Here is a 21,267-nt window from a genome sequence, read left to right as displayed (position 1 = left end):
TGAATGTATCAACTAACTTAATTTCTTTTGAAAAGTGATGGAATAAAAACTTGTATTTTGTTGATTATTTAAACCTTTATTCAACCAGTGCAAATTCAAAGAAATGGTTTCCGGTGCCTTCACTGACCAACTTCATTGTATATAAAAAAAAAAATCCTACAAACTGAAAATGTAATGCTAATGCTATTACAGTGCCAAAAAAAGAAAGTAAAAGTGAAGGTATCAGGATAAAAGGAGCATCAATCCACAACCCTTTCCATCAAAAGGATGGATTAAGGCTCACTACATGCTGCTGAACTCCATCAACATTCAAGGTTGAGGAAAAAAAAATCTGTTTTAATTTAAATTTAAGTTTGTTTTTTTTGTGTTATTGAAGACAGTAAAAAAAAACACCCATTCGGACACAGACAGATTCTAAATAGTTAACAAATTACACATAAAAATAAAAACAAAGAACCAAACATGATACAAGCAGAGGCTGCAGATGCATCCTGATCCTGTGAGGCTTTCAAGTTTAATAAATACAACTGTGATGACGCAACAGATGACACACTTGTGTGCTTTGAGTGTGACACAGATGTTGTTAACTCAGTCAAAGTGGTTTAATAACATCTGTGAGACAGTGGAAAAAAAAAAGCTCGGTGTGTGGAGCAAAAAAAAAAAAACAGGAAAGAAAGAATAGAAGTGTCAGGTACAATTCAGTGCAGGTTGAGCCTTCCCCCAGATTCCAGTCCTGTACATTATTTGGTAAGTAAGAAGACAGACAACAGCAACACACACCCTCACACACACATGCACGAGTTCAATCTTGCCAACTAATACCTCTCTCTCAAAGGGGAATGAGACTGGTTAGCACTGAGACGGAGTGAAAGTGTGTCTGCCAGTGCACGTATTGTGGATTGGTGTCCCAGGAGCTTTTATCATCAAGGCTGAAATCATTGCCGTGACAACAGGGTTTACAACCAATCACAGTGTTGATAATCACATTGAAAGACAAATCCCGTTGGGGTTATGGTGTCTACACTCATCTGACTCCTCGGCAGGCTGCTGTGAACTGAAAGGATACAAACCTGTGGCAAAAAGGTTTTCAGCACAGGTTCAAATATTTAAACTTTTACGAGCGAGTCAAAGTGCCACTAAATTTTCATGCACACTCATCGCTCCTCTCTTTTTAAGTGCAGAGAAAGTCAAACTACACAAATCTTTAAATGGACACGGTCACTATAGGAAGGCCCTTTGCATTGGTTTACCCTCCTACGTCTTCGACTAAAGGTGTTTGGCTCCATTAATTTTTCCTTCCGTGCTAGTTTTTAATGAGCCCAAGAGACGACCCCGGTGACTTTTCAACAAAATGCATTTGTATTCCACAAGAGGGAAAAGTACATGTCTTCAACTAATTAAACTGAAAACTGCCATCCAAGCCAGATTTCACACATAAGACTTTGCTTCACCCACCCTGTCTACTGAATGAGTTGCAGGAGAACCCACCTGAACATTAGTTTGGACACAAACCAGATTTTTAAAATTGGTTATTTTTCTTAGCTAAGCAAAGAGAGTAGCTGTTAAATACTTTACTGACTGATTTTTATGAGCAAAATGTGTTCAAGCCCCGTTGGAATATGTTGTATATTAAAAAAAAAAAAAACTCAGGTTGGGAGAGAGAGCTGATAAAAATGCTAACAAATTCATCCTCATGTGTTTTCAATCATAAAACAGGATTTTCAACTTTCCATAAGAAGATCCAGCTTTCTTTAATTTAACAGGATAAAAACACAATCCTATAACGGCTGCTTCTTTAAAACGAAAACGTGGACGCATTGACCAGGTGACGGCCTCAGAAAGACCTGTGAAGTATTTTCATTCAGGAGGAGAGCGGGATGTGTCCTGATCAGAATTCAGCTTGGCTTTCTCATCTGTATTCAGCCGAGCGGCACTATCAGCTCTCCTCTTTCATCACTTACTCACACATTCAAAACCCACCACTTTTGCTTGCAGAAAACAGACTGCGTATAAGTGGGAGTGGCTTTGTGTCTTACAAACTCAAGACGTTTTGGCTTTTTTTTTTTTTTGCATCTGCTCGTGTGGAAACAGTCGCAAGCCCGCAGGAAGTGAATTAAACAGTGGTACAACATTTGAACTGTAGATGCCCTGCTAAGTAGACCTTAAAGCAGAACATAATTTATGAGTTAGCTGTTCATTTAAGAGAAGAAAGAGGGAGCAGGTTAAAGAAGAAAAGACAAATTAGAGAATTATTTAGAAAGCAACTAACATAACAAGTTTATAGTGTGATTATGTGTAAATAAAGTAGTCTGTGCATCACCTCTGTGGGCCTAGATGCCTGAGGCTAGACACCATGTACCTCCCTACTGTACTCACAGCCCCGGGCTCTTTAAAGTGAAAGGAAACTTTCCTATAAAACAGCATCACTGCATCCTGGTTACATAATAAGTGAAATATTCAGTGAGCAAGAAGTTGCTGCTCAATGATCAGGTTAATCATGAAAGGTGTAAAGCAAACATTTCATGCTAGCAAGAGAAATCAGTGCCTGTAAGCATGCTGAGTTGTATGTTATGAGGTCTGTTGGTGTGTTTTGTAAGAAAAAGATGTGTTTTATTACCACAGTGGAAATAAATTCATGCAACAGAAAAGGAGTCAGTCTCTCTACTACTTCACAGCAGAAATAAACTACAGAGAAAATCTGTCAAATACCCAAGAATCGTGGGTGTCACAAATGATGAGGTAAAAAAAAAATAAGTCTGAAATATGCTGTCAAGGCAAGAAAAAAAAAGCCATTAAACACTTCCGAGTGCCTATCTAAGCCGATAAGGTGTTATTGACAATGACAGGTATGGAAAAGAAAAAAATCTATTTAAAGGCCTGTTTGAAAAATGTGTTCCTGGAAGGTTTGACCGTCGTGGGATGATACCGTTTGACACCATAAGGCTCTCGTTTTTATGAAATGCAGCTCAAGATGGTATTAAAGAAAAGTAAAATAATATATAAAAAGAAATAAAACAAAAATCCTTTGAAAGAAATAAATGAAGGCATTGTATTCAGCTGAGTTTAGCGTGCTGTATGGAGTGGTTTTTTTATTAAGGAGGAAACATTTTCAAAGGAGTAATTTAATTGATATGAGAAAACCTTTCTTTCAAAAGGCTTAATTCTTTTTTGTTGGTTGTTTATATGCTAAGCTTTCTACTCTGATGAAAAGGTATGATCATATTACAGATTCAGGTTGAGAAGAAAATGGAAAGATGGGAGCACTGAAACATTTTTATTAAGATTGTATTTACATAGATATTTGCTAACAATTAGCAAATATAAGTCTTGAGCTATATCTCATTTCTTTATCTTTAATTTTACACTTTGTTTTTAAGTGTGCTGAGCTAAAGTCCTCCAGGTTATAAAAAAAGAGCCAGAAGTTTTTTGACAGACATGAAATTGAATGAAATTTCAACAAGGTGATTCCCAAGAGATATTAACTTAAAATGTGACATATCCCAGACTGGTGTGCAGTGTTTCCTTAAATAATTTGGAAAATGGAGAAACAGAAGGAATAAAACCTGCAGCACATAAACAGTATCTTTAATAATAATATAAAAATATTCAATGAACTGACAAAGGAGCTGAGAGATTCATTAGGACCTTCAGTTAATCCATCTGAACTGGGTTTTATAGTAGCTATGGCTTCTTGGGGAAGGGAAACAGGGAGAAAAGTTGAGGTATGCCAAATGATAGAAGAGTTAGACTGAACAGGTCATATGGAGTGATGAATCCTCCTCAGAGCCATTATTGTCTTTGATAGAGAATAGAAGAAAATGCAGCAACATCTTAAGAAGAGTTTCGGAAAGTTTTTTTTAAAAAGCCTGGAGAAATATTCCTGGAAACTACTTAAATAAATGACAAGAACTACTGGCTAAGAAGGTTCGGACAGTAAGTGTAACAGACAGTAATGGGAAGAACACTGGGGCAGCCATGGTTCAGCTAATAGAAGTGCTGACTTCCTACTGGAAAGTTGGTGGCTTCATCCCCAGTCTATCTAGGTTGTAAGAGTCCTTGGGCAAGGCACTAATCAGTCCACTGATTTGTAAATGTAGAGTAAAAGGACTCCAAACTGCATAAAATGTGAATATTTAATAAAAATCACAATATGTGTGAATGGGCGAATAATTACTTTAATCATTTTTCCTGTATTATATAATTTGTTTTACAATCATGTTTGCTCACTTAAGGAAATCACTGCACCTCTTCTCCATTTTCCTGGCAATATAAAAAGAAATGGAGGTTGGCTTAAGACTTTTCCACAGTAATATCAAATATAGTATTTTTGCTTATGGTAATAATGCAATTGTTATGAAGTCTGTGTACATTTAAAAGACAGGAAACTGCATGGATATACACAAAATGCTAGCTAACTATTTTATATTTTATGAGAAGTGGATTAAAAAAAAAAATATTTTATAGTTTCAACAATGTGTTTTGACCTCTTTTTGTGTGTCTGTGTCAAGACTCATGACATTGTCTCCATGAGATAAATCATGGTTACACTTTAACAAGCAGCTGTTTTGACTCTAAACTTGCTGAATAATTTAGATAAAAACTGTAAATCTGACCTTCCAAACCCTTAAGCAAAGTGCCATAAAAATCAATATGTGTTTCAAAGCTTTAAATATTATTTTTTACACAGTTTATATCAATCAGCAGCAAACCGTTTTTATCAGCATGTTTCTTAGCAACGTAATGAGCTTCTCATGCTGCACAACGGTTGGTTGCGGATTAGAAGATGACCCTCATTTCTGATGTTTAAAAAACAAACAATTCAAGAACCTCTCCAATGATGCCTTGCACCTTTAAAATGTTCTCCCCTTGTTGCCTTTACAGATAAATAAGTAGCTAGGGTGAAATTTACCATGTGCTACTGGATCCTTATGAATCTCCCACAGGGAGTAATAGCTATGCTACGGGAGGACCAACCACTGTCCAACCGAGTGCTGCTTTGAGCCAAAAGAACAAACACACACACCCACAAGTGTGCTCATGCATGCACTAACTATAGTGACTGAGGAGCTTCATTAAGAGCGTGTTTCTGCATCGTAACCATCTGCTGGCTCTCACTTCTGTTAAGCTAACGACTTTAATACTGTTTAATTGCATGCACCTCACAGTTGGGAGGAAATGCGGCTGCTGTCACTTCACTCCACAAAGGTGGCAACAGTCCATGCTGAGAGGCTACAGTTACTGTGAATGAGTGTATGCTAGGGGTGTTCAGCTCCGGTCCTCGAGGCACAGAATCCTGCAGGTTTTTAATGTTTCCCTGCTCCAATACACCTTATTTTCGGTCAGTGTTACAGCAGGGAAGCAGTAAAGAGGATACTATGGAGGATTGAATTCACAGGCAGGAAGCAACATGTGCCTGTAAGTATGTAATACATGTGTGGGAGCTTGGGGTTATTCAGACATGAATATCCATATATCCAACAATACCAACAAAGACACTCATTCATTATCATTGTATACAGCATTCTACATAACAAAAGACAATTAGCTCTTCATCTTCTATGCATTGCTAGGTTTAAAGCAGTCAATGGGTATTGATAAAGAGGGGAAAGCAGATTGTCAATACAGTCGGTGTTGAGGCTCTTTCTTCATAAATAGAACATGGCTTTGCAAACAACTGAGGCCACTGTTGAGAGACATTTGCTTTCTGAGTTTATAGTTATCGTTTTAACCTGAATCTGAAGAGTCCGAGCTAATTTAAAACAGGCGATCCTCCATCTCAGTCCTATATTTACAGAATCGCACATGTTCGGTGGTGGATCGGCACTTAGCAGGACTGAAAACTCCTTCAAGAAGCAGAGCCAAAGCAGGGCTGATGGGCATGAAGAAAGCAGCAAGTTGAATGAGACTATATAAGATGAATATTAGTTCTAAGAGCTGAAGCCTCAAATGAAGGCAGAGAGAAATATTACCTTAGAGACTATTTACACAGTGACTGAATTCAATAGTGGTAAATAGAGGCAAGGGAATGCAGACACTCGCACAAATACAGACACAGATAAAACAGACAATTAAAGCCGCTTTTCCATTGAACTAAATAGTCTATTTGCTGGTATGATGAGCTGGTGCTCAGTCAAGTGCTTACAATGAGTGCCTCACTGTCTTTTCTGCTGTGTCAACCACTGCCTCTAGTGGCAGCTAAAATCCCTGGAGAAATAGCCAATGAAATGGCCAAGAGATGACAGCTGTGCTGTACATATCAACAGGACATGCATTTGTGGCCAAAAATAGCCACTGTCTGTAGTACCTGTTGCATTTCTATGATATATATGTCAATACACATCCAACCTCCTTCAACAGTACCAACACCTCTTCGCAAACACACACAGAGGTGCTGATGTGCAGAGGTTGCTGGAGGTGGTAATGGCATTTTGCAGCACCCCCAAGGTGTAATGGGCCTAGTCTGCTACTCTGTTGGGGCCATTAGCTTGCTGTAGTTCATATAATTTCACAAAATAGACACTCTGGCAAACAGTGGGTGTTAATGTAGGAGTGGGGCACTGCAGCACATGGAAGTAAGAGCTGACAGCCAAGTTGCCTTTAATATGTAGCGAGAGAGGTTGTGACGTTACCTCGATGGATAACTCAGCAGGCAAGGCCATGAAATGTAATGGGGCATTCACCTGTTGCCATCAGCAAACACACAGGTAAAACTAGCCCTGAGCAATAGGAGGTCTGGTGAGTAAACACTTTATAGCCCAATCTTGTACTTTTGTAGTCTGCAAATTTCAGTTTGGAGTAAATGGCTACTGAACAATTGGTCAAACTCTGTCAAAAAGTCTGTAAAGAAGTCAGATTCACGAAGATGAAGATGGAGATGTGGGAGTCTGAATAAGATTTAAGCTTGAGTAAATGGTTGTCAGATTGGTTGAGGCTTTTAGCTCACATGAAACTGCAGAGTGGATTAGTGTTGAGGTTCTCATTTAGAGTACCACACCTTATAAAAGATTTGTTTTGATGTTTTTAATCAGTGGGATAGAAAGTTAAAAGTAAAAGAAAATTCTGGCATGTGAAACAGTTTTGCTCTCTACAGTTCACACTCACAGTTAGCATTGCACCTTTTCTATACCTGGCAATGCAAAGCCAGTGACAAGTTCACAGCCTTTGTGGGGAAAAAAGCCACCAGAAGAAGCCTATGTACAGTCATCTGAGACCCTTCTATGTTTTAAAGTATTTACAGTCTTTTTGCACTCTGCTTAACTAGTTTAATTTTTAAAGTACAAAAGCATTAAGCTATTGACCAATTGCCCCCCTCACCACCAACCTTTACTACTCTAAAATCTGGCAGTTTTGTTAGCAAACTGCTTCAGACAGGCACTACAATATAAGCTCATCCTCAGATATACACCTCTCCTCCTTTTCTAAACCGACTACTGACAAGAAAAAATGGGAAAATAAACTCAACAGGCAACTTAACGTGAAGAGGCCTGTGGAACTTTAACAAACACAATTCTATAAAAGAAGAAAAAGGAAGCCTAAGTAGTTTAACTCATATCATAACCAAGACTGGAACGGTAAATGTTCCCTTCAATGGTGAGTTCAAGATCCATGGAAAAACCCACTGGCAGAAATGGCTAAGTTCTTAAGTATCTGAAATTAAAAATTCAACATTTATGTCTCAGGTCGTTCCTCAAAACTCTCTTTTTTATTCATAAAAATCTCTGTCTCCTCTGCAGCTGCAATCTGTTCATTACAAGTGAGTCAGTTCTGTTGTTTATTTGGTATTTTTGTGTCTTAACTCACTTGAGAAGAAAGGGAGGCATGAAATTGACTTACTGGCTGTTACCACGTTGGTAATGACAGATCTCAAGCTAATAACCTAACTCAAGTTTGCTTTGAACTTGTTTTTAAAATCATGCTGAACTTGTGTTTGTACGGACAGATCAACATATAAAGCTAAAGCACAATTATATTGTATGTACTTGTTTAAGCACACACACACACACTTTTCATCTATAATACCATACTACGAATGATCACTCCTGACTTTCCAAGCAGCTTTGGTCATCAAAAACGGTTGGCACAATAACTCAGCTTACAAGCCCACACACGGTAGCCTGACAGTGAACTCTAGCTGTCAGTGATGGAGAGTGTGTAGGTGGAAAAAGAGCAATGAGAAGAGTGTCAGAAAATAGAAGGAGAGATTGGGTGGATGGTTGCATAATTACCTCCACTACATTAAGTTCTCTGTTTTCCTTTAATTTTTTTTCTCATCCTCTCCTCTTGTTCTGGCACAGAAAGATTTATATTGGTGCAACACTTGATCAACAGGGGGATTATTAAGAGTTGTTTATGGGGGGTGGCCTTGTCTCACTTTCAACACTATTGACTACTGTGCCATCCATCAGAGAAAGTTGTAAACCCTTGAGAGGGTGCATCATGCAACCAAAGTTTGTGAAAAAAGTTCTGGGAGAGAAAATGATGAAGGCTTGTCATGATAAATGGGGAAAACATATGGAATTAATCAAAGGAAGGAGCCATTTTTTAAGGGAAATTGCTGAGCGGTGATCTTAGTATGAAGCTCCTACTGCTCAGGTGTAGGCATGCAGGTGCAATAATTGCCAAAAGATTGTGCTTTCAAGAAAGTTAAAGTCATGATGTTGTAAATCAGGTAGAGGATGGTGCAAAAGTCTTCAGCCACCTCTCAATTCATTAGACACTGTCAGAAAAAACAGGCAATAAGTGCAGTTATTAACTGAAATGTTAAAAAATACAGAAAATAAGGCAAAAAGAGTATGTTTAACTGTATCTTAGATGCTGCCTTAGGTCTTTGCTCATTCTTGAATGCTCATTATTCTCATTTCCTAAAGCCCCACTACTGAATTTGGCAGTTTTTTTTTTACACTGTGGCTAAGTTGGTATTGGTTTTGCATCCTGCCTCTTCTCTAAGCTCTCTCCAGCCAGTAAAAGTCAGTCCAATGTTGACTCTTGTCTTGTCACTTTCTTTTCATTGATTTCTTAGATAATGTCATCTTGCATGTCTTTGCTGAATCTGCAATAGTGTACATCCAAAATGGCCAGTGTGTTGGTATCCAGTTTCTGGCGTGCACCAGGAGAGATCATATTTCTCCAGTTTTAGCCTCTCTTCCTTGGTTCCCTGTTAAATCTTGGATATAATTTAAAATTGTTCTCCTCACATATAAAGCTCTCAATGACCAAGCTCCATTGTATATCAACAACCTCAGAGATCCATATATTCCCAACAAAGAACGTCGCTCTTAAGACTGCAGGTTTACTCGTGGTTCCCAGAGTCGCTCAGAGTACAATGGGAGGCTATCAGGCCCCTCTCTTATAGAACAGGCTCCCAGTTTAGGTTCAGGAGGTAGACATCCTCTCTACCTTTAAGATCAGGCCTAAAACCATCTTTTTGATTAATCTTATAGTTAGGGGTGGTCTAGCCATCCTTTACTTATGCTGCCATAGGCTTAGACTGCTGATGGACATTCCATGATACACAGAGCACTTCCATTTTATCTCTGTTTCTTATCAGAATCGGCATCATTAATGTATTTTTCCTCTCTCAGCAGGTCTTCCTGGCTAAAAGTTGCAGTGTCTTTTGATCTGTCTTTGTTGTCCTCTCCACCCCAACAAGTCAAGGCAGATGGCTGCCCTCTCTGAGCTGGGTTCTGCTGGTTTTTTCTTCCTGTTAAAAGTGAGTTTTTCCTTTTCACTGTCGCCTCTTGCATGCTCAGGATGGGGGATTGGAAATCAAGATCTGATGCAATCTGTTGGTTTTCCTTAACTAGGCTATTATTTATTATGAATTTGCTCAAATTAATTTGTAAAGTGCCCTGAGATGACATTGTTGTGAAGTGGTGCTATACAAATAAAGATGAATTGAATTAAATTGAATGACAGACTGTCAGTGAAAAAATGCATAAAAATATAAGTTGTTTTTTATGTGTAGACACAACACTGGTTAATTTTTTTGAGTTAGATGCCTTTTCTGGCTTTAAATAACATATAGGTCAGTTTCAAGTAAAAACAAGGAAAAACCTTGAGAAAGCCTGGAGAGTTATTGGTCAAGATTCATTTCTAAAGATTTTAACATGTGACTCCTTGATATCTAAAATTAACTTTTAAATAAACTTATTATCTTGTCAAATAGTTTAGCAAAATTGTGGAACTGGAAGCTTCAATTGATGGCTTTAAAAATTCTTAAATGTATAAAATCATCAAATGGTAGATAAATAAGTCTGCATATGACTTATTTTGTTAACACAGAATAGAGCTTCTTTTTCAACAGTAGTAGGTCCTGTGGACAACATTGCTCACAATACTGCAGCATGTGTGTTGGCAGAATAAAACCTCTCAAGTGACCAGATGTCCAGATTAAGCCCTAAGAGTTCCAATTTTCTGAGCATTTGTCCTGGCATGTTGACAGGGACGCACTTTGTTGTGATAATTAGCCTGAATGGATTACGAGTTTTGTTCTTCCAGAAATAAACTTTAAAAAGATTTTTTTGTGAATCACATGATCTAGCATAATAACTTGGTGGTGGGTACCAGCACTTCAAGGGAACAAATAAATTTATGAGTACACAGACCAGTGCCATGAACAGCATATGTATTAGGTTATATCAAAGCAACTAGTTACCATCAAAAATGCAACTACAGCCACTTAAAGAACATAAATTCCTCTGTAAGCTCACTCCAATTCAGACTCACACAACTTGTTTATACATGCATAACATGAACATATTTTCTAACTGGAGAAATGTTAATTGCACCTCTCACTACACTGTGTCCTTTATATTTAGTCCACACAGCTAAGCAGAAAACCAAGCCCACTTCTCAAGCTCTCCCACTTAAGTGATTGAAATGTTTCTTTTATTCCAATAAGCGGTCATACTTTTTGCTACAACATAAACATTTATCTAAAATAAAGTTTTCTGCAAGCTGATGGAAATGGCGCTGACATTTCCTAAACACTTTGGTTTCTTTGGAAAATTCTTCCATGTGTAGAGTAGAGTTTTCTACACATAACTGATCTGAGGGACAGCCGCTGACATTTACAAAGGTCCGCAGTTTTTCACACACCATTAATTAAAGTGAGAACAAATCTGTTTTCCCCTTTTCAATCCTCCACTTCTGACTTTTGTTCACTCACTACAGCTGATCTCCACACATACTTGAAAAACCAGTAGTCACTTATAAATGGATAATTGCAATATATTCATATATATGTTTGGTCTCTCACTGAAGTTTTAATAGGTGCCCATGGAAGCACATGCCTTGTATATTCTGTATGTGTTTGTAGACTTAAAAACAGGTCTTTACTGTTGGTGCATAGCTTTTTTTTTCTTTCTTTAGCTAGACTGAGGAGCTGTGGCTTACGTGGCCAACGGTTTACCAATGTTTACACCACTATCCGTTTGTTACTCTAGTTCTCAGAAATAGGATCTTATAGTAGGAACTTTTGGACCAAATTCTTCAGTAATATTCAAAGCAATTATTAGGAATGTGTACGACTAATCCATTAGTTGGAATGCGCAAAGTCAATTACTGTTTTTAAGAGTCAGATAATTATTCCTTAGGGTAGGAGGAATGTCACATTTCACTACGCAGAGATGTGAAAATAATGTTAACAGCAATGTTTCTGCCGGGACTTTGCATGTAAAGCGGAAGAAACATACATCTCTAACAGCTACAAAACAAAGGTAAACACAACAGTGTTTCACTGGAAAACACATTATCTGGGATGAAGCTTGCTTACCACGGTTCTCACTAACATCAATCACCTTCGAGTTGTTTTTATAATGACGGGGCTACTGCTGCATGCAAAACCTAAAACCCTAAAAATGGAGGTCTATGAACTACAATTGTCTAGTTTCTGTAGTGTGGGTACTAGAAAGGTAGTGGCACTCCAAAAGACTACAAAGAAGTTACTCCAGTCTAAAAATGATTAATGGTGAGTGTATGGACGGAGTTCAGCAATGCGTACCAATTCTCGGGGACAAAGTATACGATGTTTAAGATCAGCGAGGTCACACATACACTGGTGCTCTCATACCAAACTATTAGTAGTTGAACTTGCTGAATACATATTGGAGACACAGCCATGGAGAGCAGAGTGGTTGATTGACATTTTTCCCTAACCTAAAATGAACCTTGAATTTCTAAAGCCTTTTCAATTGGTATTTCCTAAAAACAGCAAAGTCATACCTGCCTACTGTAGTACAGAGCATGTGGTTGAAAGTCTGTATACACCGTAGACAAATCCTGAATGTCTGAATAAAAAGAAGAGTGTGAAACAGAAGTGGATATGTTGTTGTGCCAATAAGCACAAGGCCTTGAGTGACAGAAAAAACTCAAAATGTGTGTGTGTATGCACCAACTTATCCGTGCAGTGCAGGCTGGTGGTTAGCTGTAGTGTGCTAGCTGAGGTGGAACAGAAGAAGGCAGATTGCTTGGGGAGGGCCTTACTCATTACGCTTTTCATTTTGCAGCTTAACCAGTCCAATCCCACAACCAGGGTGAGAGATTCACAGTTGCTCTCCGTACTATGTTTGATAACAATGCATGAATTACCCTTTTTAAATTACTTTCTGCATGCATTTTTTAATTAAAACTATTAAAGTGAATCAATCATTTGTGTTCCCTCTTAGAGCCCAGAGAATCTAACTCACTAGCAGTTTGTCATACACTGCTGCTCCTCCAGCCCTACATTTTTTATTTAAGTCAATTAGCTCATATTTTTTTTCTTAAACTGACTGACAACACTGCAATGACTGAACAGATTGAGAAACCTCTGTGTGTTTAACAAAAAAGCCTCAAAATAAAGACTTGTTTTTAACACCTAAATTTGCACTTGTGTTTAAACCTTTTCAACCGTTTTAATCTTGCACCTCCAAAGCTGAGAAGCCTTTTAATCTAAGTGTTATTAATGTATGTAGGGTGCACAAATGCTGCCAACTCACAAAGGCTCAAATCAATCAAAAAAGTAAAAAAAATAACTTACAGCTCTGAAACAAAACAACAGAATGTTAATGTTGTACTGAGCTAACTAGCTACAACAAGTTTCCCTCCAGGCTTGAGGAAACTGGGGATCAGTGTTATAATGAGCAGATTGATGAAAACTGGTAGACTGCTGGAAGAGTAAGTTATTGGTTTGCAAATATGTTCTCTATTGACTGAGCACTGAAACGTGTTGTATTATCCCCTAAAAATTGTACTTATTTTTGGGTCTCTGTGCACTTTTTTTTTAAATCACAAACTCTGAGCAGATGTGTAGTTTTTTTAAGCATGCTGAAACTTTCCCCCCTTTCAGTGGGACTGCAAACTAATTTTCTTAAAGGTCCCATATTATGTAAAATTCCCTAAATAGTCATATATGTCCTCATAGTCTGTGTGTGAAGCCCAAAAATGAGAAAATTCTGTCATCTCTCTGACTTGCTTGTGCCACGTTTTAGGTAATGTGTACTCAAATGGGTGAGTCTGAGACCTCACAAAGGGAAATTACTCTCCCCCCGGTAGTGGATACTAGCATAGTATACCCCCCACCCCGATCCTCTCCCAGTGAGGGGAGTGGACAGGCACCACTCCTGAACGTTCTCCATAGAGCTCACTAGAGCCACTTTTGGAATGGTTGAAATTAAGGACCAAGGCTGAATTTTGGGTATAACACTTTGAAGTCAGTGTTGTTGGACCTCTGATACTAAAAAAAATATAATATGGGACCTCTAAAGTTCAAAATACATAAGAGGAACACACAACTAAAGGTAGTGCCTTAAGCTAAATGCTAAAAGGCATGACAGATATATTGATTAGTTCAGCATGTGAGCATGCTAAACAGTTAGCACATACTTTTACAGAATAATTGGAAATATTTGAGACAGGATCTATGTCTTTCTATGGAAAGGAAAATAGATGAAAAGAAGAAAGGAAGCCAAATTAAAGTAAATAGGCTGAAGGGAAAAGGACCTAAGCAGCAGAGACAGAGCAGTAAAAAGGCAGAGTAAAAGAAGGAAAGAGACACAAGTCAAAAGATAACACATGGCCTGACAGCAGAGGGTTGCTGGTGAATGCACACAGAGATAAGGTCTGTTCAAACGGCCTTTAAGAACGTGGAAGCCCACATTTAAAAGGAGGCTCAGTGGATCAGAGGCAAAAAAAAAGCAGTAAAGCTAAAAGAAGACAAAAACTTAACCTTCCACCCTGACACGGTTTCAAAAAATGGTAAATCAATTAGCAAATAACTTTTTTTAAGCCACACTACCTGGCAAATGTACAGGCTTGTTTAACTAATTAACACTTCTTTTAGTTCTTAAAATTGTTTTAACCTTAATATATACATACATAAACAAATTGAACAAGAGCGCACACACAGGTGCGCACACAAACAACACAGCTGTGGTTTATTCAATGTACACAACAAACTTCCTATGAAGACAGAAACAAATAGACAATGAGCGCTAATTTGCTGTAGACCAGGCAGAGGAAATGCCAGGATGATATGTGGCTCAGCTATTTATGAGCAAAAGTCTGCTTTATTTCTTTAGACTGTCTGTGAGGGATTGGGCACTAAAATAAGAAGAAACCAGAGTCCCAAAACCAGTGTTTAGGTTTTCACATTCATGAGTTTGTGAGTTTGGTGTGGTCGGAATAAATTTCTTTATCACAGGATGCATATGAGGCTACAATGTCCTCTGACTGTCTGCCACTTAAGTATGTAAGTTTGGTAACTGTGCTGGAAAATGGGAAAATACACTGAAACTGAGGAGATTCTGCTGCATTTTTTCACAGTTTAAAGATCAGCACAATCAGGAAAAGGAAAATCAGGGAAATTGTTAAATTCAAGTCTGTTTTAACTAAATGCAGCTGAGGGTAGTGTTTAAGCTCTGAGTAAATCAGTAGCATTTAAATTGCTACAGAGGAATGAGAGTGTGTTTGCTGCTGCTGAGTGTGTAATATTCTAACATGCAGAAGTACAGCTGCACAACAGCTGGGATTCATTTGGATTTTGGTCAACAAAGAGAGAAAAACTCTGCAAATGAGTTTAGAGCACAGCTAGCAGCTCCATGAGGCATTATTTTAAATCACAAAGTTAATGCTAATGTCATGATGGAAAGCAATTATGTTGCTACGGATTTTTTTCATTCACCTAAAAAGTTTTACCAAAATTGACATCATCCAGTATAACAAGTAGGAAAACTGGTGGGTTTTGCTTATTTTTCCGGGTTAGCTATTCAGAATTTTGTGCATATTAACACTGAAGCAATATGCCTACAGACAAAGGTGTGAAAGTATAGTCTTAAACTATTTTAACAGAAGTAAAAAGACGTTTATTAACAATATATTGAAACAACTTTCATGACTCTTTGTGCAGACAGACGTCTGCCTTAAGATAGGACATTTGAACTGGAGCACTATTAACAGTAAGAACTCAGTTGCCCAGCATTGTGCTTACATGCTAGTATGCTAAGCTATTTATATTTAAGTGTTCAAATGTGTCCCTCCAGATTTCTCTACAAGCTCTTTTTTCAAAATTTTGCTAAAACCCATCTCAAAAACCTTAATTACAATCTGAAAAAGGGCTCCACTATGGAAAAAAAATCAATCCTGTATGAGCTCGAGTAGGGGAAAAGAGGACAGAGGCCGAGTAGAATATGAAGGTAAGGGCAGATGAGTAAGTTGTTGTCTCATCTTCAAACTCAGAAACTCAGACAGTCTCCACTGTCGCTCTCAGAGCATGAATCACCTTTAATCAGATGGCTTCAAATGTAAAGCACAGGTCCTTTTGAACTGTAGCCTCTCAGCGTTGCCTTCATGAACTGTTATATTTGGTGCATAATGACAAAAGAGAGAATAAAATAGTCTTAAATGTCAGTGTGAAACATGCTATAAGATTTCACTGGACTTGGATATATTAGAATAGTGTTTTTGCTACTGAAGCAAACAAACAAATGAGGAAAAAAAAAACCTAAGTCTTTTCTCATTCACTTGAAAGTGAATCTCGAAACAGAAGTGTTTGCTATATCCATCCTGTGTTTACACACAGGACAGATTTGTAATGACATGCTTATTTTTAACAGCAGCTTTAATCCGAGGCACTGCAGAGACGCCAACTTATCACTTACATCTTATACTCAACCTTTTTTTTTCTTTTTTTTTTTTTTTTATTGAAAGCTAGTAAATCAGAATCACCTGTGGAAAAAAAGCCTTTCAGCATGTTTTCTGAAGATCAAGAGTTCCAATTTAATTTATTTTAAAAAACCACACATTGCTTCTATTTTCTAAAAAGATGGTCATTGCCTTTAAAGGCAGTAGCGTGAAAATTATAGTCCAACAGTGTCAGCTTTAATTAATCATGTGTAACACTGCTTTGGATGTAATTTTGTCTTTGGAATAATGGAATTGGGGTGTATCGTTACACAACAGTGTGCCATCCATAAATGAACTTTTCTTTCTCCTTCAATTCCTCTGAAGTCTAATCTATTCTCACTCTCATTGCCAACCTGATCCTCTCCTCCCTCTACGCCTCATCTTTTCCGTCTCATCTTTATTAGGATGGATTGTTTGCCCTTGGCACGCCACTTGGTAGTCAGGACGGCAAGGCAGCCAGTAAGTAGAACTATAGGGATTTGGGAGATGGTGTAAGTTTATTTCTATGTTTGTATGGTTTTAAAGTTAATAAGGATTCAGTGAGTACTATAAAATAAAAAAAATTAAATGCATACAGAAGTCCAGTGTGCACAGAAAGCAAAGTGGAGGAAAAAGAAGAGTCAATTATGGTGAGAACATGATTCCTCTAACAATCTTGGATTGCAGGAGGAAGTTCATTCCTGAAAAGACACTTCAAAATTTCCATCAAGCCAAAACAAACACTTTGTGTCTGGTGAATTATGTAGGCCGTCTCATCTGCTTGCTGAGTTAAAATAGCTCATATATAATCATATATCATGTTATCTTATGCATCACATTGTTTAAACTTCATGAATGATTATGCAAATTATTAATTCTTCTATGAGGCGAGGTATAGATTCTCCAGAGCCGGCTCTATGATGAAGTTGAGAGCTCTGTCCATCTTACCTCTGCCTGATGCCAGTGCAGACCTGCAGTTTTACACTGGCATCGTGTTTTTAATTATTTTAATGACTTTAAAAATATTGTACAGAAGTATTTTGAACATTTCTTCATATAATATCAGAAAATCACAAAAATGTGAATAGATTTATAAAATACAGATAAAAACAGCTTCTTATAATGAGACAAGCTTGAAAACCAATGATATGGTCCAAGCTCTGGGGAGGATTCATCCGTTCACCAGACCTGTTGCCACTGATTTCAGTCCAGTTCCTGTATCACCTGGTATACCTCAGCCTTTTCTGACAGTCAGGTCTTTGTTGGATTTTGTTTTTCTTAAGGACAACTTAGGCCATCCCTGACTCTTTTGTATTTTGCTTCAAAAGAACCAGACTTTCCTAAAATCTTTTAAAAAATGTCCTTAACATCGGGCTTTATAAAGGTCTTTAAAAAAAATAAAAAAAATTTTTTCTTTTGTTTCACAAAATTAGACTAACAGATTCTGTTTAGGTCTACTGCTTGTTTTGTCTTCCATCTGCGTTTTCCAAATTTCTTAAGGACGCAGTGATCACCATACAGAGACATGGCAAGTTTTTAGCTTTTTAGTGCAAATATACTAAATTTAAGTCAGTCAAACTGTGTCATCTTTTGCATTTTCTAAAGGTGCAAAAAAAAATGTGAAAAACTCACATGATTTTGCAAAAGGCTGCTAGTAATAAAATACCACAACAAGCAAATTCAAATCTGCCCAAAATCACTGAGTTTGTTGCCTTTTGAATGTTTGAATTATTTGGAGGTCAGTGTTTGTGAAAAATGACAACAGCAATTAATAAAAAAAATCTTTAGAAAACCTGAGCTATTGATAAAGAACTTAAAAAAAATACAAGAAAGTCTGGATCATTACTTCACTACATAACTGAATAGATGCAAGAATCTTAAAACACCATTAAAAAGCAAAGAAAGATAAGAGATCAGTTGTAGGAGGAAAACAAAAGGCAGAATGAAATGCTAAAGAGAGAAAAAATCAAAACAGTAGAAAGTCAAAATAAAATAGAGAACAGGAGAGCAGCGAAGAGCAGAGATTATGTTTGGATATGAGGATATTGGATTATGTTGCTACAGTTAAGAAGGCAGGTTCCCCTCAGTGAGCTGGCAAACAAAGTCACCTTTTGGCAGCTGTCTACTGCCATCTACTAAAGCACTCGCAACAACTTTTGAACCACACAGTTAATAGTCAGGGGGGTAATGGAGAGAGATGCAAGGCATTAACAGCTACAGTCTGCTGCAATGATGTTTAACCCCTATACAGAAGATAAATGTATATAGATATAAAATCACACTATATCACCACCAGCATGGCAAACAGGCTGTGCAAATGTCTCTATGTCTATAATGTTTGACTGCATGCTAAAAATTGTTCAAATTCAGACCAAGTTTTCCAGCCTTTCTTTGTCTTGTGTGCACATTACCTGAAAATCCCTCTCCTCTAGAATCTCTTTCCTCCACCTCACCAGAAAGGCTGCACACACATAGAGGTGGAAATGAGAGAAGCCCTCTGGTTCAGCCTGTTGAGAGAGAAATGAAAAGTTTAACATTTCACATTGTTAAAACAAATAAAACCGCCACCAGAGCTTTGTTATACTGCTCACACAGAAGCTGAGAGAGGGGCAATTTCATTGCTAGCCAGCAAGGAGAGGAGATGCCAAAGGATCACTGGATATCAGGTGGCTGATAAATCAAAGAAAACCTCTAAAAGAGAAAAACATTGCAGACAAAATGTGCATTGCAATATCTGAATTTGAAATAGCTAGTATGCTAATAGCATTCTGTTAGCTTTGATGGCATGCCCACAGACGAGAGTGATATTGAATTTGAAATGCTGAGAGCCAATCAGAAATAGTTAAATCTTAAATAAACGACCAAGTGAGAGTTATTACTTTATTTTGTGTTTCAGTCTTTGTACAAAATACACTCAGCAAGATGTTTTGTCAGCATTTCTTCATGGCACAAATGCAAAATATCAATGTAAGTAAGTGGATGAAAACATGGTGAATTATGTTGTACCAGTTTCACTTTAATTTGATTGGGTAACTATGGCAGCAGTAGGAAGGTACAGCCCTCTCTCAGAAATGAGCAGCAGCAACACATTTGCATATAAAGCTGTATAAACTGAAACAGGCTGCAAGGAATGGGGCTGAAGCAGCCAGAACAGATGTAGTATAATTAACAATTAGCATCATTATTTTAAGTTCAAGCTTAAAAAAACAAAACAAAGCAAACAAAAAAAAAAAAAAAAAAGAAACTGTTAGTATTGCCAGCTTTGGTCATTCATCATGTTTCATTTTCATGAAGACTTATGGTCTTTTTGGGGTTTGGAGCTGCTCTGTAAAGCTCAAAGTTTTTCATCACAGTTTTAGCATGTTTACATGCTGCATTTTAACAAAAAAGAAGAAGCAAAATGTAACTTTTTTTATTTATTCTACACTTGAAGGGTGATGGAAACAAAGGAGGGTACAAATCCCCTTTCCTCTGCTCGGCTTTTTATTTCATTACCCTTGTTACATTTGATGGCATACTTCTTATGACTCCGGAATAAGCGACGGAATTAAAGAGAAAGAAAGACAAAGGATGAGGATGTTCCCTGTTCTATTCATTTTACTCCTGAACACCGTCAGGGAGAGGATAATTACAGCCCTGCTGAATGGAAGTGACTTGGGGAGTGTATGCTCATTTAAAAGGCAGGAGGCTTCTCAATATGAGTTTCTTTCAATGCAACCTCACTCTCTTGTAAGTCTTTAAGTTAAATACAAGGTTATTTAAGGCTAGAATGCAGGTATTTAAAACTATGAGTTTGACTGACTGTGCTGTGGTTTATCCAGATACAATCAGATTTTAAAAAATGACGGTGTTGGTGTTAAACTGTACTCCCACCTAAGGAGCTTAGGCTTTTTATGTAGTAACTTCAGTCTCTTAAAATCTGGCAGCCTGAGTTTCCATAAGTAAATAAGAAGAAACCAGCAAGAAAAAAAAGAAACAAAATCAATTAATAAAATAAAGAGAAGTGAAGAGTTTACATGCAAGAGTGACGAGCGAGTATAAAAGATGAATTTGGGGAGAGATGCCATCTATAAAGGTGAGACTATGTAACCTTATCTCTTGTGGACAGACAGATTTAATAAAATTGTGTCACAAAGCACATTGTCTTCCTTTGTTCTGCGGAGTGACAGCAATCTCAAAACTTCTTAGCATTCTGTTTATTCGCTTATATTTCCCGACTGATGTCTTTTAAACTCTTTCATGCAGCCTTGCAATGCAAATATATTTATATATGTATACAATTAAAACTCGGGGCAAAATTAATTATTACTAAGTTTTCATTTGAGGACTGAGCACAATATTTGTAGGACATTAAACTAACTAATTTGTTTAATTCCTGAAATGAAATGTTTGGAAATGTATCAAAGAAAACATGCATTTGTTTAGGAGAAAAGCAAAAAAAAAAAAAAAATCTACTTAAATTCTTATTAAACACATCATCTCATGAATTAATCTGCAGCTGTGCTCTCTAACGTGCCTACTGTGTACGTGCCAGAAAGAAAAGCTTTGCTGCATTTAAATATACTCAAATTTGACTACTTGTGCATTATTTAGTTAAAGAAAATGATTCACACAAACAATGTAATTAGATTTTATACAGTAGAGCCACTTTGGTGCTGGTGAGTTAGCAGAAACTCAAAGGAAACACATATTGCATGTTCCAATAATTTAGCTATGTGTATCCCAGTCTAGGACTAATTCACAGGATTTTAAGTGCCTGTGTTTTAATGAGCTACAAGTGCAGCTCTTTAAGGACTATGCTCATTTATGTTCTTTATAACACTGAGCGATGACTCTACAGGAAGTAACAGAACTTGCTTGTCTACTGTGATAATTGAATTTCCCTCCAGGAAGGAAGGGATAAACAGATTATTAGATACACAGATATGAGCTAAGACAGGCTCTTATAAAAAAACAAAGGAAAAAACATTTTTAATAAAATCTTTGTTTGCCATTTTCTTTCCTCTGCCCCTTTGTGTGCATCTCATATTGTTTAAGCTGCTTCCTTTACCTCCCATTTAATTAAACCAATTCTAAAAGGCAACTAAGAGTGTGTTAATGTGTCAGTGAACAGCAGAGAACGCAAAT

At 37.3% G+C, this 21,267-nt stretch overlaps 1 protein-coding gene across 2 annotated transcripts in view; it reads right to left on the bottom strand.

The window, feature by feature from the left end:
- tbc1d22a (TBC1 domain family, member 22a) overlaps nucleotides 1-21,267 on the bottom strand; it is a 130,419-nt gene that overhangs the window by 2,809 nt on the left and 106,343 nt on the right. For both annotated transcript variants that reach the window (XM_041977416.1, XM_041977415.1), the window contains exon 13: nucleotides 18,552-18,647. In XM_041977416.1, coding sequence (XP_041833350.1) covers nucleotides 18,552-18,647 — 96 coding nt within the window. The remainder of the gene's footprint in view (nucleotides 1-18,551; nucleotides 18,648-21,267) is intronic.

Source organism: Melanotaenia boesemani, chromosome 23 (genome assembly GCF_017639745.1).
Source record: "Melanotaenia boesemani isolate fMelBoe1 chromosome 23, fMelBoe1.pri, whole genome shotgun sequence".
Lineage (NCBI taxonomy): Eukaryota > Metazoa > Chordata > Actinopteri > Atheriniformes > Melanotaeniidae > Melanotaenia > Melanotaenia boesemani.
The sequence above is the reverse complement of the archived record's forward strand: the minus strand, read 5'-3'. Positions and strand labels throughout refer to the sequence as shown.